The sequence below is a fragment of the Ciconia boyciana genome, chromosome 3, assembly GCF_034638445.1.
Source record: "Ciconia boyciana chromosome 3, ASM3463844v1, whole genome shotgun sequence".
Classification (NCBI taxonomy): Eukaryota; Metazoa; Chordata; class Aves; order Ciconiiformes; family Ciconiidae; genus Ciconia; species Ciconia boyciana.
Window position 1 is genome coordinate 6265225 of NC_132936.1, and position 13657 is coordinate 6278881.

Here is a 13657-nt window from a genome sequence, read left to right on the forward strand (position 1 = left end):
TATGATCCAGCCCACTATGACAAAATTCTGGACAGAGATGGACAAGGTGAGGAGAGACTTTTCCTCTTTCTTTAATATTACATGAAACGATTTCTAAATGCTTTTACATCCGTGTACGTGCAAGACTTCAGCTATTTTGATGCCAAACCTCTCAATGGTAGTTTAATAACCAAGAAGAATTCCTATTCCATTTCTCTTTGTCAAGAAAAAGAGGCCGTAACTAAGTGCTGAATAACACTGATTTGTCCTAAAGCAGGATCTTTGAGTTCCCTTTCTAAGGGTCTGAATAGATATTAACAGATTATTATAGCAGATGATGCTTCAAAACATTCTTACTGCACATGAAAATTGTATTGGATATGATGAAAGAACGAAATAAAAGAGGCCTCGTTCCACTTCAAATGGTAAGTAATTTAAAGGCTTGTCCCCTTCCGATTAACATCTTTTTGCATTCCCTGTTGAACCTTTTTTGTAGGCACAGTTTTCCTTGTAACAGACATCTACTACTTGTGCTTAACCATAAAGAACAATATAGCCTTGATTGGAACCTCTAAGTCTTAGCATACATAAATAAATACAGTTTTAGGGGTGATATTAAGGCGTCTATAAATACATATAGATCAGTTACTAAACAAACACAATCAGTCAACAATGAATTTGATTTCAAATTAAAACTTAAATTCATTGTGCTCTTCAAATACATTATGCTTGAACAAAAAATGTACAGAACTTTCTCATTCTGGGGGCGGTGGTTTTATATTGCTTGATATGCAAATAACAAAACATTTATTATAATTACAATATATGCAAAAAAAATTTCAAACTCATGTTAGCAGTCTGACACAAACTGGATGGAATTTATTTCTCAACTTCTATGCCTATCCCCTAGATATTCAAACCCCAGCAAGCCACCAAAGGATCCCTTTATTAGCTAGCTGAGGAAATAAATTCCTCAAGAGATTCATCTCATCTAACTCAGAAACTTATTTTAGGATGATGTGAATCATCCTCTGGAGATGCTCATTTCCTTCTATACGTTGGTATACACTTTTAGCAGAATTTAACTTAATGTAAAGCAGTGTACACATTGTTCAAAACACACCAAAAAAATCAATCATAAAATGTGATGCAGACTTAATGTCTGTTTTTCAAGAATTTGACTTGTTAGTGCAGTCATCTGCTATAGCAGCCGGACCTCATGAAGCATATAGTGGTCTGAAGCAGTGACCGTATAAATCTGTCCAAACCAGACCCTGGTTTAATAGAGTTCAGATCAACTTTCAAAATAGGAAGCTGGAACTATAAACCCCTGAGATATCAAAAGTCAACCAACCTAAGGTAATCACGCTGGCAACTTATTTTTTAATTCAGAAGCTCAAACCTGGACTTAATCAACAAGTATAAGCACTTTTTACAAATGTTTACTATGAAAGATGTATGCAACGCGCCAGCTTTATTGCAGGCATAAAAGTAATTTCCACAGTTTAGCTTTAAACATGTATTATGGATGGCAAAATGGACATGAATTTTGAGAAGAAATCATTAAATTACATAATAAGAACTGTGTAGTCCATTAAGATGAGTAATATGACAAAATCCAGGCAGTAAGCAATAAATTTACATCTGCAGTCAGCTTCAATTATAAAAATAGCTTTTTCCTTGTACTGAATATATACCCACACGAACACCTACATCTAAAGTGAAAATTTAATATAAATACATAATAACAGCTCAATAAGGATGTGCCGTTATTAAGGATGACAAATGTGCAAAAATCCCTATCAGAAGTCCGGAGCATGTAAAAAGCTCCTGATTTAAGAGTTCCGGCATGTGAATGTCAGAGGTCAAAGCAATGAGCTATTAAAGATACTTTCACTTCCTCAGAAATAAAGCGCTGTCGTGGGCTCAGAGGGGAAAGGTTAGAAAAGCTGTTTATCTGCCGCTCCGTTCCCATTCTTCCTTCTGTCAGGAAATCGTACATGCTCCTACACCCCACGCGGGGTTAACCCCGGGTCACGGTCATTCCCCAAGTAAGTGCCCAGCTTTGATTTAAGTGCAAAGACCACATGGCTGCAGGTTGCATTTTCTCAAAACGCACGTTTTGATGTAAAGCTCAGCTAAGCCTCGGTGGGACGTAAAAGCACAGACTCTTCACCACATTACTGCTAAAGGAAGAGCGAAGCCGCAACCATCGCTTTGCATAAATTAAGGGGGTCATTAACAAAAAGAAAATGTTATTTTGTAGCAGTTAGAGCTAGAATAAGAATTACAAATATATGCCCGGAGCAGCATGTTTAACCAGTGGGAAACCTCCGGAGGGGGGAGAGAGGTTGTCCCCTCCCCAGGAGCCACAGGGCACGTTCAGGACAGACCAAGAGGAGCACAATAAGTAAAGAAGCCACAGCACAAAGACTCTGGGAGACTGCAGAGACAGGGATACACCGCCGGGCTTCAGAGGTATGAGCAGACAGAGACTAACCCGGAGCTGGAAGGGCCTCCAAAGTGTTTGCTGCCATTCAGGAAGCCACTGAACGGTTGCTGGATTAAGTGCAAAGCTCAAGGAAAGCACCTGCCTGCAGGCAAAGAGTGGGCAGGGGGAGGTTTATTTATATTATATTTTTATTTTAAAATATTTTATATATAGTTATATAAATATTATGTATAAAATATATATGGATGTATATAAAACATAAATATATATTCTATACACACACACACATATATTTATAATATGTGGTCTGCCCCATTCTGAATTTTCTCAGTTTACAAAAGTTTTTCATTCTAGTTAATGTAGTAACAGAACCTAGCTTGAAACTTAAAAAACCTTCTGATTGCTGAAAGGGCTCACTATAGAGAAAAGATCTGGGAACTTGCAGCTCAAAGCTCTAGCTGATCCAGGGATTCATCATATGTAAATATTAGTTATGTATTAGTACTCTTTATATACATTAGTTTCATATAATGTGCATACCCATACATGCTGGTAATTTCATTTGAAGAATCACTATAATAAGAAAAACACATTTGTTATGCTACCCAAGCTACAGGGGACATATAAGAGTATACCTCTGTGTACAAAATGCCAGATGGCAGATTCATGCCACAGTGTAAAATACCGGCGTTGATCGCTTAAGAGGTGGTGTTGAACTTTAATTAAAAACTATGGAGAGGTTCAAATTTAGAGCTGCTTCTGACAGATGAGATTTGAAACAGCCTCATTTATACACCACTTTCATTGGCTTTCAATAAGGGAAAATATGCAATTATTTTTTGACAGAAATCAAAACATCAAATAGTAAGAATATTAGAACATAAGTATTAAGCAAATAATGCATTAACACAAATACTAGAACAGAAAAAAATTAGCAATGAGGTCTTCAGATGACTGGCCAGTTTTTTCTTTCTAACAACTTGAAGTTTTCAACAAAAAAAATAAACCAGCTTTATTCCCAAGGTTAGGTGGGTTGCAGATATCATAGAAATACAGTTTATAACCATAAGCAAAGTGCACACACTCTATCTGCAAGCCTAACAGCAGCTTCTACAGATCACTGAGGACAGAACGTCACCCTCAGTTCCTGTGTTTTATTTGCTTCTAAAAAGAGAACAATCTGTTTTTAGTCATTTGATCATGAAAATTTCATGCTGTTTCAAGCAGTTTTAGAGTGAAGATTATTTTATAAGCTATTTTCTTACCAAATTTATCAGCTGAGTGTGGACGATGTCTTCCACCAGTATTGCAGTTTCATGGAGTGGCTTGCGAGCATCTCCTAAGGAAAACCTGAAAGAAAGGTTTATTGCAAGGTTATGAAAACGAGTTAAAAAGAAACAAAGTAGGTGGTCTCCAGCAAAATAAAAAGAAAAAAATCTGAAAAATAAAAACAAGCTTAATACATCTATATGTATGGAAATGGATCGCCCAGTGTGGTGCAAGCAATATAAACCAAAATAATCTGACTGAAGGAACAAAATTGCTGCAAGAACGTATATTAGAATACATGGTGAGAAACACTGAAAACTTGAGGAAAACAGAGGAAAATCCAGTTTGTAGGAACATTTAAAAAAAAAAAAAGAGTAGGCAAAGCGGTAGGATGTGCACTACTAGGAGTAATTCTGTATTTGCAACCCTCTTCGCCTAAAAAATTACCAAGTAACTATTTTAAAAGGTAAAATGCTAACAGGTATTTTATCTCAAATCTAGATGCCAGTGGTAAGATACGTAAGGAACTACTATGAATTAAAGGTAAAAAATTGTATACATAATAATATATGAGAGGCTCTTAAAGTCTACACTGCAAGATTAAATGACAGGAGGTCATAAAGAGATGATAGTGTTCATATAATATCGCAAACAAAAGGCTAAGTCATTGCCACAGGAATCATTAAATGATAAATTGGTATGATGGGCTTTTTGCAAGGCTTTATCTTCTCTAAGAAATACCAGAAGTTGCTCTCTACACTTGTCTTAACTGCTAGTCATTCAGCTAAAGCTGGGATTGCTCCTTTGATCTGGGACAGGCAGTGGCCACCACCAGCCTATTAAAAGGGGCTGTAGACGCCGCAGAAAATGTGCATGCTAGACCTTCAGTTTGTAGCACCTCTGACCCACTGCAGAGCCTGAGCGTTTCCTATACAATGCCCCAAAAGCCCTGTGAAACTATTCATCGGAGACTGGGATAGGGTGCTTCAGCTCCACATCCAGGCAGAGTACAGGGGCACCTAATTTGAAACATCTAAGCAGTCCAAGTGGGGCTGACAGATTTACTACTTGTTGGTAGCTGCACTCTTTCAGAGGGGCAGTTGAAGACCCAGTGAAGGTCTTCTAGTGTCCAAAATGACTGTGGATTGCAACCAAACTCCATGCCTAATCAGTCCAGCTCAGTGAGTCTAGAGAGCTTAAAGCCCTCCCTAAGCCCTACCTTCATCTGGGTAGTTGAACTACAGTCTAGAGAAAGGAAAAGGTCTCTTACTCTATGTGGCTTCCCTTCATCACATGAAGTGCAAAAAGATGCTGTTCGGTTTAGTTGACTACAGTCTGTTCTTTGCTTCCAAACCCTACATTTTCAGTTCAGTCCCGCACAGCAGAAATGGGGTATTCAAGGTATGGTTCCTGGTTTTATATATATATATATATATATATATATATATATGCATATGTTGAAACCCTTCACAAATTTCTCTGTGCTACACACAACTTTGAAACAATTTCTCAATGTATCAACCATACTACCTAGTCAAGAAGGATGATATTAATAAGTAACACTGGTTTTGCCTATTTACTCAGTCATTTGTGTAAGTGATGAGGATTCAAGAATACCAAAATCCTTCACTTTCTCTTATCTCAGTTCTTTTATTTACATAAAAAAGATGGGCATCTTTTTTTCCATGTTATGATTAATAGGATCAAGAACTGACTCAGGCTTTCTCATAGTATATGCAAAATTTTGTCCTGCTACCTATGCGTGAAGGACCAGAGAAATGTGACTGTGATGGTATAAAGAAGTGATAAGAGAGCTCTGGAAAAATGGGATACTCCTCTTGCCACATCAGTTGCCTCATATATCCACACCTCTCTCCCTCTGTGACAGCAAAACCCCTTGGTTTCCCAGAACTGTGGCGAACAAAAACCAGCCAGTCTGGGTAAATTACTTCAAGAAATTTGCTCAACTGACTTCCTACATCACCTATATGCAGTGCAAGGCTGGTGGAGAGCTATGGTCTACAGCTGCCTGGACACCTGCACATCAGAGCTTTCATGAAAGTTGAATCTCTCCATCAGAACAACCTTGCTCACATCTAGTATCTGGCATTTGCACTCCAGCATCTTAAAACACGCACAATATTTTTGAAAGAAAATTATCCATCAATGGAAGTCTCATGAAATCAAAGGCACTCATGAAATCAAAGTCATTAACCATTCTAAAGGTTTACTGGTTGCTCTACTTTTGGTCCCTCTGTATCTGACTTTTGGCTGTATTATTTTTAAAACTTAAAGCTGTTAATTCCAAAATGGTGTCAACGGGGCCCAACGTTGGCTCACTGAACATACCTTATCATTACATGCATATAAAAATAAAAAAAATGCTGTTCCAGTCATATCATTACAGCGAAAGACAGCTTGCTATGCTTTCAAATATTTCCTCAGGGCATTTCTAAAAAAAATGTTCTCTCTCCTCCTAAACATGAGTTTTTAAAATAAGAAAAATGGTATAGTGAAACATATTAACTGTAAATGAAATAGCACAGGCTAAAAATAACACTACAGTTTCTTACAAAAATAGTGACATTTTATTTACTAGCAAGATTCAAAACTCCACAGGTGACTGAATATATCAGTTATTTCCTTACAAAAGAATTCTTCTACCCTGCAATAAAATAAAACAATATTTTATCTATTAAAAACTAAAGAGTTATATAGTAGGGGTTTTTTTTAATCTAATAATGAAATTATATCCAGTATTTTTCAAACACCATTTGAAATTTTAATTATATTAAATTTCAGCTTGATATGTGTAAGAACACAACAAGAACTACTTGGGCAACATCTGAGCATAACCCACTGTACGATACTAGTCACAGCATGAGGAAATTACACTCTGTATTTGTGCCCTATCATTTGCCTCTCTTGTTGAGACTATCAGCATCTTAAAGAGATGGTTGTGTTTAATAATGTGTTGTACAACATCTCTAAAATGAGCACAACTCAATTTTCTCCCTGTTATGCGGGAGTGCAGATGTACATGCATTATGACGACAGCTACTTCCTAGGACTATAAGCACAGCACAGCAAACAATCCAGTTCTTGTTAAATATTTTATAAACTGCAAATACCTGGATATTAGATAGGAAATACATATAAAAATAGAAATGTTTATTACCATATTACACTGGAATGTAAAATAATATTAAGACATCTCAGATTGAAAACAAGTGCTCATATAGGATAAAACATAGTATAGTTCTTTTTTTTTAAGTTAAGGTGCATTAATAAAAAATGTAGTAAATTGACAGGGAAATTTACTTCTTTTTCTAATCACACGAAGTATATAAAACCAAACAGAATTCAGGTATCACAACCATAATATGTTGTTCATTCTTACTTACAGGCCTTTTAATATTTAAAAGGAATTTTTCTTTCTTTTTAAGACTTAAAATGCAAAATAAAACCATTATGTAAGAGAGAAGTAAATGCCTGGTTGCCAGCATTATCACCTTGAACAGAAATTTATTTTGTTCACAGTTTTATTACCAAGCATTCCACACAGACAAATGAAAGGTTTTTGGTTTTCTTTTCCGAAGACGACGAAGTACAAGAACAAACCTCTGGTTTGGAGGCAGGATGCTGCCTCTACGTTGAGATGCCCTCCCTGCCTGCATCTAGCAGTCTCTCTCACAAGTCACCATCAGCTCCCTAAATGGCACGAGAAGGAGAAGAGATGCAACCAAGATGCAGCACGTTGATCTGAGAGGGGACAGATATCACATCTTTTTGCTCCATTCTGATGCTAAAGGATATGTCAGAGTTGATGCTGAAACATGAAGGAGAGAGATGTAAAAATCAACTGCACTACTTGATTACATAGAAAATCAAGTTCCAGGTGCACCTACTTTCTTCCTCCCTCGCTTACACTCTTTCTACCTTCAAAAGCTATTTCTATCTCAGTTTGCCTCCACTGTTTTCCCACGTAACTTCTGCCAGCTTCTTTCCCACACACAGAAAACTAGATACTGGCACGGTGGTTTCAGCAAAAAGTAAAAACCACCACACCTACCCACAGACGCTTCCTTTTTCTTTGCAATGGATACGGGATTTTTTTTAAGACACTAAAAAAATTTCAAAGCTTTGATACTTGTTAATCGTATTTGTATAGCATTTGATATGTTTCTTGACATCAGCTCTAGATTCTAACATGCTTAGAAGATAACATTCTGTAAGACACCAAACACAACCTTTTTTTTTACCCCTTTCTGCTACCAGAGGTAATAATTACAAATGCACAAGCAGTTAAAGTAGTAAAACCTTCCATTTTCTTCTTCACCTTTGCCATTGTATTTCTGCATAGCAGAATAAACACTAAACTAGGAGTCAAGGGGCTCAGATTTTTGCCAAGTAGCAGAATACGAGGTAGGTTAAGAACCAAAAGAAAACCCTAAAAAAAAGGAAACCAAAATTTGGTGCCCTTCCTTCTGGGAACTGAACCTGAACTTGATGTTTTAATATAACTTACGAATTTCATTTCACATGTGCTTTGCTTTTAACGGTTCATTAGAGAGTCTTTTAAAGAACCTTCCATTCGCTAGAAGTATAAATAAGTCTTCCTATGAAACATATAAAAATTCTGTTGAAAATAGAAAAGAGCTGTTTCCCCACAGGTAAATACTGAAGAAGAAATATAACAAAATATATCATTAGCAGCGCATCAAAACAGTAAAAGGATATGGAAAACTGTCCTGATAATAGAAGCATCTACCCATTAGACATGTCATACAACAACAAAGCCTTCTTAGAAGATCCAGTTTCAAAGGTTTGTCCGTTTTAAGGAAACATTTTTACAAGGGAGTGATCAACTTACCCGGATTTTCACAGGAGGATTAAAATAGTAGCATGGAGGAAAAAAAAGACTGCTGCAGCTCTTTTATTGTTTACTTTTAGCTTCTATTTCTAATTTATTTAAGTTCCTGTAATGATGTTTCCAGGCTCATCAAAAGGGGTAAATGTCCAAGCCACTAAATGCCTACATGAAGTATCATGGCATGCTATGTGTAAACACACACACTTGGCACATGCTAAGGTACAACGGCTACCCATGGTGCAGAGACCTACATTTGTAAGAACCTCAAAATCTTGGGCAGCTACAGAAATAGATAAAGCACTTACTTTGCTCCATTTCTTAGCGTTTTAAATGCCTGCGAAAGGTACTGGGCCAGGCACAGCACAGGCTTGCTTCAAAAACCCTGATGCAGAGCTCTCCAGGTGGCCAGACCACCAGGAGAGCAGACTTTTGGAGACAGAAAGCTGCTGCAATCTCCCATCCTCCACAGCCTTGAAAAGCTGTCCTGGCCAGAAAGGAAGTATAACCAGGGTGGCTGGGAGTGCACTAAGCTAGAATAAATAGTTTCCCTTACTGGGGCTTCTATTGAGTTCATACCATAACAAAGCTGCCCCAACTCATGTGGAATTTACCACCTTGAATAAATCTGATGAATCTAGCCTAGGAAAAGTATAAAAGCAGTGAGGTAGACTGGTGGGAAATATGCTTTTTTTTCTTTTCTTTTCTAGAAATCCCTAACAATTTTCCTTTTCTGTTTCTACATGAAGGATTTGCGGCAGCAGAAATGGGACCTCCAGACTTGAGGAGTTTTTATGCATCTGAAGATCTCACATAGGGCAAGCAGATACTTCTTTCTGTCCTCAGCACAGAGATATTTATTTGCTCCTGTCTGCAACTGGAGTGGGACTGTGGGTCACAGGGGTCCACGTGCCTGCTGTGCCAGCAACGGGAAAGACCTGAGTGGGTGCACATTGTGTATGTGGGAGTGTAGACGGTGAGTAGGATAAGAGGTTTGGGATCCACATATCAAAGTGGCCATAAATCTGGGCTAGATACTGGAGAGACCAGAGGGTCTGTGAGTTGGCTACTGGAGGAACCAGGAGGTCCACACTAGCTGCTGGGGAGACTGTGGGGCCTGGGGCTTGTTCGAGAGACCTGTTGAGTGTGTGTCTCTGCCCGTGAGGATTGAGGCTCTCCAGCATTGAATGACTGAGCTTGAGGCTACTGGATTCAGCAATTCCTAACTTAGGACATCTGTTGAAGTATCAGACTCGGACTAGGTGCGTCTGTGAAGGCAAGTATTTGCACATGGAGAAACACACACAAAAATATACTGAAGAGATCCAAAAGAAATCAAAGGAGCTTGGAAGGTGTTCAGCCAACACATAATGGGAACCTAGAGACTAGACTTAACTCACACGTAGACAACTACTTGCTGACATCTGAACCTGGGTGTCTGTACCAGCAAGCTGATTCCCACCCTGCATTTTTACCTGACCAACCAAGCAGAATATGATCAAGACGTAATTGCTCACCGTTACAAATCTAAAACCAGGCAAGGATCCCATAAAATCACAGAGGACAAATCAACTACTAGATACATTTGGACTGGATAATATCTGGGCTCACATCTTCTCAGTATTGTAAGAATACACAGTAAATTTCTTTTGTCAGCTGTTTGGCCAGAATGCATTTGGAATATGCAGCATATTAATTCTCAGAGATGTTTCCATACTATAAGCAAGTGTCCTCCTAAGTATATAAATTGAGACCTGACAGCCAGGTGGTGACAAAGAAAATCAGTTTTACAGTACTGAGCACAAGAACATCCAGAAAAGTTCCAGCAATTCAAATACCAGAAGGACAAGCACTGCAAATCACTAAAAATCAATAACAACAAACTTTGGAAAATCAGTAATACAATACATTGAAGTAATTCAGCTTGGTGCCAGAAGGGGCTGACTCTGAAGACAAATATAAAAATATTGAGATCTGGTCCCTTAGATGACACAAAAAGGTTTCTTTCTGATAAGCAAAGGAATGAGCCTGTCCTTGCAATAGACGCGCCAGAGAAAATAAGATAAGGACGGTACCTTTTTCAAAGTCTCCAAAGCTAAAGCTAGCTCTTCTCTCTCCATTTTGTTTGCTACAGCTGTTGCTGAACAAATTAGGCAGAAGTAGAGTCTGAAAGGAAAGAGATGACTGGTGCCAAACCAGAAAATTGATTAGACACGCACAGAAGGACACATTGTACGGAGAGTGGAAGAGGAAAGAAAGAACAAAATCCAGGAGGAAGAAATTGCCCAAAGTAAAACGATGATTGCAATAGGGCAAAGAGGTATAAACAACGAGGTCTGAAAATTATTTCTATTTTATGTTACGATACATTATATCAGAGAGAGATGATGTGACGGATTGTTGTTATGTAGACATCATTCCTTCCTCATACCATCAGTGAATTTAGCAAAGGGACATTAATTTAAAAATTAAATAATCTTGCTTGCTTATTGCCTTAGCTTAATGAAAAAGAGAACAATTTAAAGCATTGAGTTATGTTAGCTAACCAGCACGTTCGACCAGCTCTACCTGAAAAAGCACTGGAATTTATATTGCTATTTATATGTTTATCTGCTCACCAGGTAACTTCCACCAAAGCCCACGTAAAAAGAAAAGGTAATCTTAATTCCAATCAGAGTTCATGGTTAATATATTTATCTGCTTGGATTAATGAAACTAAGTTTACATAGGTTTCATACGTCACACTGAACATAGTGCTTTACCAGGATTTAGTCTGAGAGAGACAAAGTCAAACTGCAAGTTGTAGCTGCGTTAGCTTTTTCTTTAAAGTTTAGAAAAAATCATGTTTAAGTTACAATAAAAACAAGCATTCAAAGCCTACAGCAATTTTAATACAGAAATTACAAAAATTAGGGTTATTTTCTAAATTTTTTCTGCCAAGACCTTCAGTGGCTAAACTTGGAAGAAAATACTAGCATTTTGCAAGAAGCAATTCTTGGAGATTCAGATTGTTTTGTGCTATTTGGTACATCAGTAATCACCCGACAGTGGTTTTAAAAAGCTTGTGTGGCAACTTCTAAATAACCTGCCTGCACTTTACACCCTCCGGGCTCCAGGGCTCCTTAACTCCAATTGCTGTGCACAGACTACAGTCCCACCGAGCAGATCACCCGCTCTGGGCAAGACCAAGGCAAACTGCACTGCATGGACCGAGACGTGTTTGGGAGAGTTAAACCAAGCCGTCATTTGGTCTATCAGGAGAAAGGGATCAAATGGGAGAGTTCATTTCTCCATGACTTTTGACTTGTTGGGAGCGTTTACCACTCAGTACTGAGGGGAGTTGTCCTAAATGTGAAGAGGAAACCAGAAATGCTGATTTAAGCGATATCACAGACTTCAGTTTGTGCAGTCCATATGCTCTATAATCAAGCAAGGTCTACACTAACATTGGCAAATACAGCTTCTCCCCAATACAGGGGTGGTGTAAACTTTCTAAGAGGTTGCACTAAGCCCATTACAGAAAAGTACTAACAAATTTAAGTGCCAAATTGCATAAAAACAAAGCATACAGATTTTTTTACAGAAAGAACAGCTGAAAAAGTAGACTCTGGATATTTTGAGCATCCGTTTTACTCCAGGATGGCACTCTTCCTGGTGCTAACTTAAGAGCTGCAAGGACAAATAATGAGGTCCCCTATTTTCAGCTGCACTGAGCTACTCCGTGTTAACTCTGATCACTTCAGGATGCAGCCATGCTATTGCGAAACCGAAGAAGAGAGGAGTAGAATAGCCTCATTCTCTCATATGAGGATGCAAGAATCCAACTGTGAATCACGCTGCCTTTTAAAATGAACGTATCTAATCTATATGGTTACTCTTATGTCCACAATTAACGGAGAATGCAACAGAGCCCACAATTCCCAATTTCAAGCAGTCCTCTCCAGAGGACATTGGAAACCAGAAGGTATATGTTCATCTACATATATTACATGTAAACTGTAGGACCTGGGAGCACTCCCCAGCGCCCAAATCTGAGTACTTTCTCCTGTCTATGAAAAACTACATGGATTTGTTCTATCGACTATTGCTGAGTTTTACATCATTAAGCTCCCCAAGGTATGTCTCAGAACAATACACAGAAAAACCTAAATTTCCTATAGTTGATGGAGATGTGCAGATGCACGCAGAAGTACCTATATTTCAGGCACTAAATTCAGTGCTTTAATTCCAGCCAAAATCCTGCATTTTTAACACCTTTGCCACTGACTGAAAATAGTCCCAACTGCTAACCCTGCATGTATTTAAATAAGCATGACTGACACAAGACTAGAACTTGCTCATACGTATACAGCTGCACAGACTAGGCAATTTGTATATCGAAGTAGATATGTAGGTAGGTATATAGATAACTGGCTATATAGTTTTTCGCTAACTGGGTAACAGTCATTACGTTATTTTGCATATAAAGTTGAGTTCATTAGTACTGACTTCAAAGTCTCTTCCAGCACTGCTTCCTCTACCAGCTCTTTTCCGTCCGTCCGTCCGTCCCATCCTGTCCCATCATCCCTGGGTAGTATTCCTGTGTCTCTATAATGCTTGAAAGCGTTATCAATACCTTCTCTAACTCTTGGAGGGAGACCACACATTTTCCTTTCTTAGACCTACACTTTGCATGACAATTTTCTTGTCTAATAACTGAGGAATCTCTCTCACTACCCTGATGATGTCAACAACAGTAACTCCCCGCTCTCCTACTTCCATGAAGCCAAGTGAAGCTATAGGAAGTTACTAAAATTAATTACCAACTACTCATTCAGCAAGTGGAGACGTCCTATTCACTTGTTTAAATATTATAATTTTAACTCTAAGAATTTGATTACTAAATTATTGAATCTTTACTAAAAGGAACTCAGCTTAAGGAAAATACTTTTTCCAAAATGTGTATGGCAGTGACAATGGCAAGCACAGGAAGAAATGGAAATGTCAGCTACAAAATGGGTTTTTTTCATTATAAACTTAAGCCGTGATGATGTCTGCAGATATTGGAAAAGCATAAACAACAACAAGGAGAGACGTTACATAATACC

The 13657-nt window shown here is 38.1% G+C and overlaps 1 protein-coding gene across 6 annotated transcripts in view; it reads right to left on the minus strand.

The window, feature by feature from the left end:
• Positions 1-13657, minus strand: part of SUPT3H (SPT3 homolog, SAGA and STAGA complex component) — a 286673-nt gene that overhangs the window by 139186 nt on the left and 133830 nt on the right. For all 6 annotated transcript variants that reach the window (XM_072858342.1, XM_072858338.1, XM_072858339.1 and 3 more), the window contains exon 3: positions 3697-3781. In XM_072858342.1, the coding sequence (XP_072714443.1) occupies positions 3697-3781 (85 nt within the window). The remainder of the gene's footprint in view (positions 1-3696; positions 3782-13657) is intronic.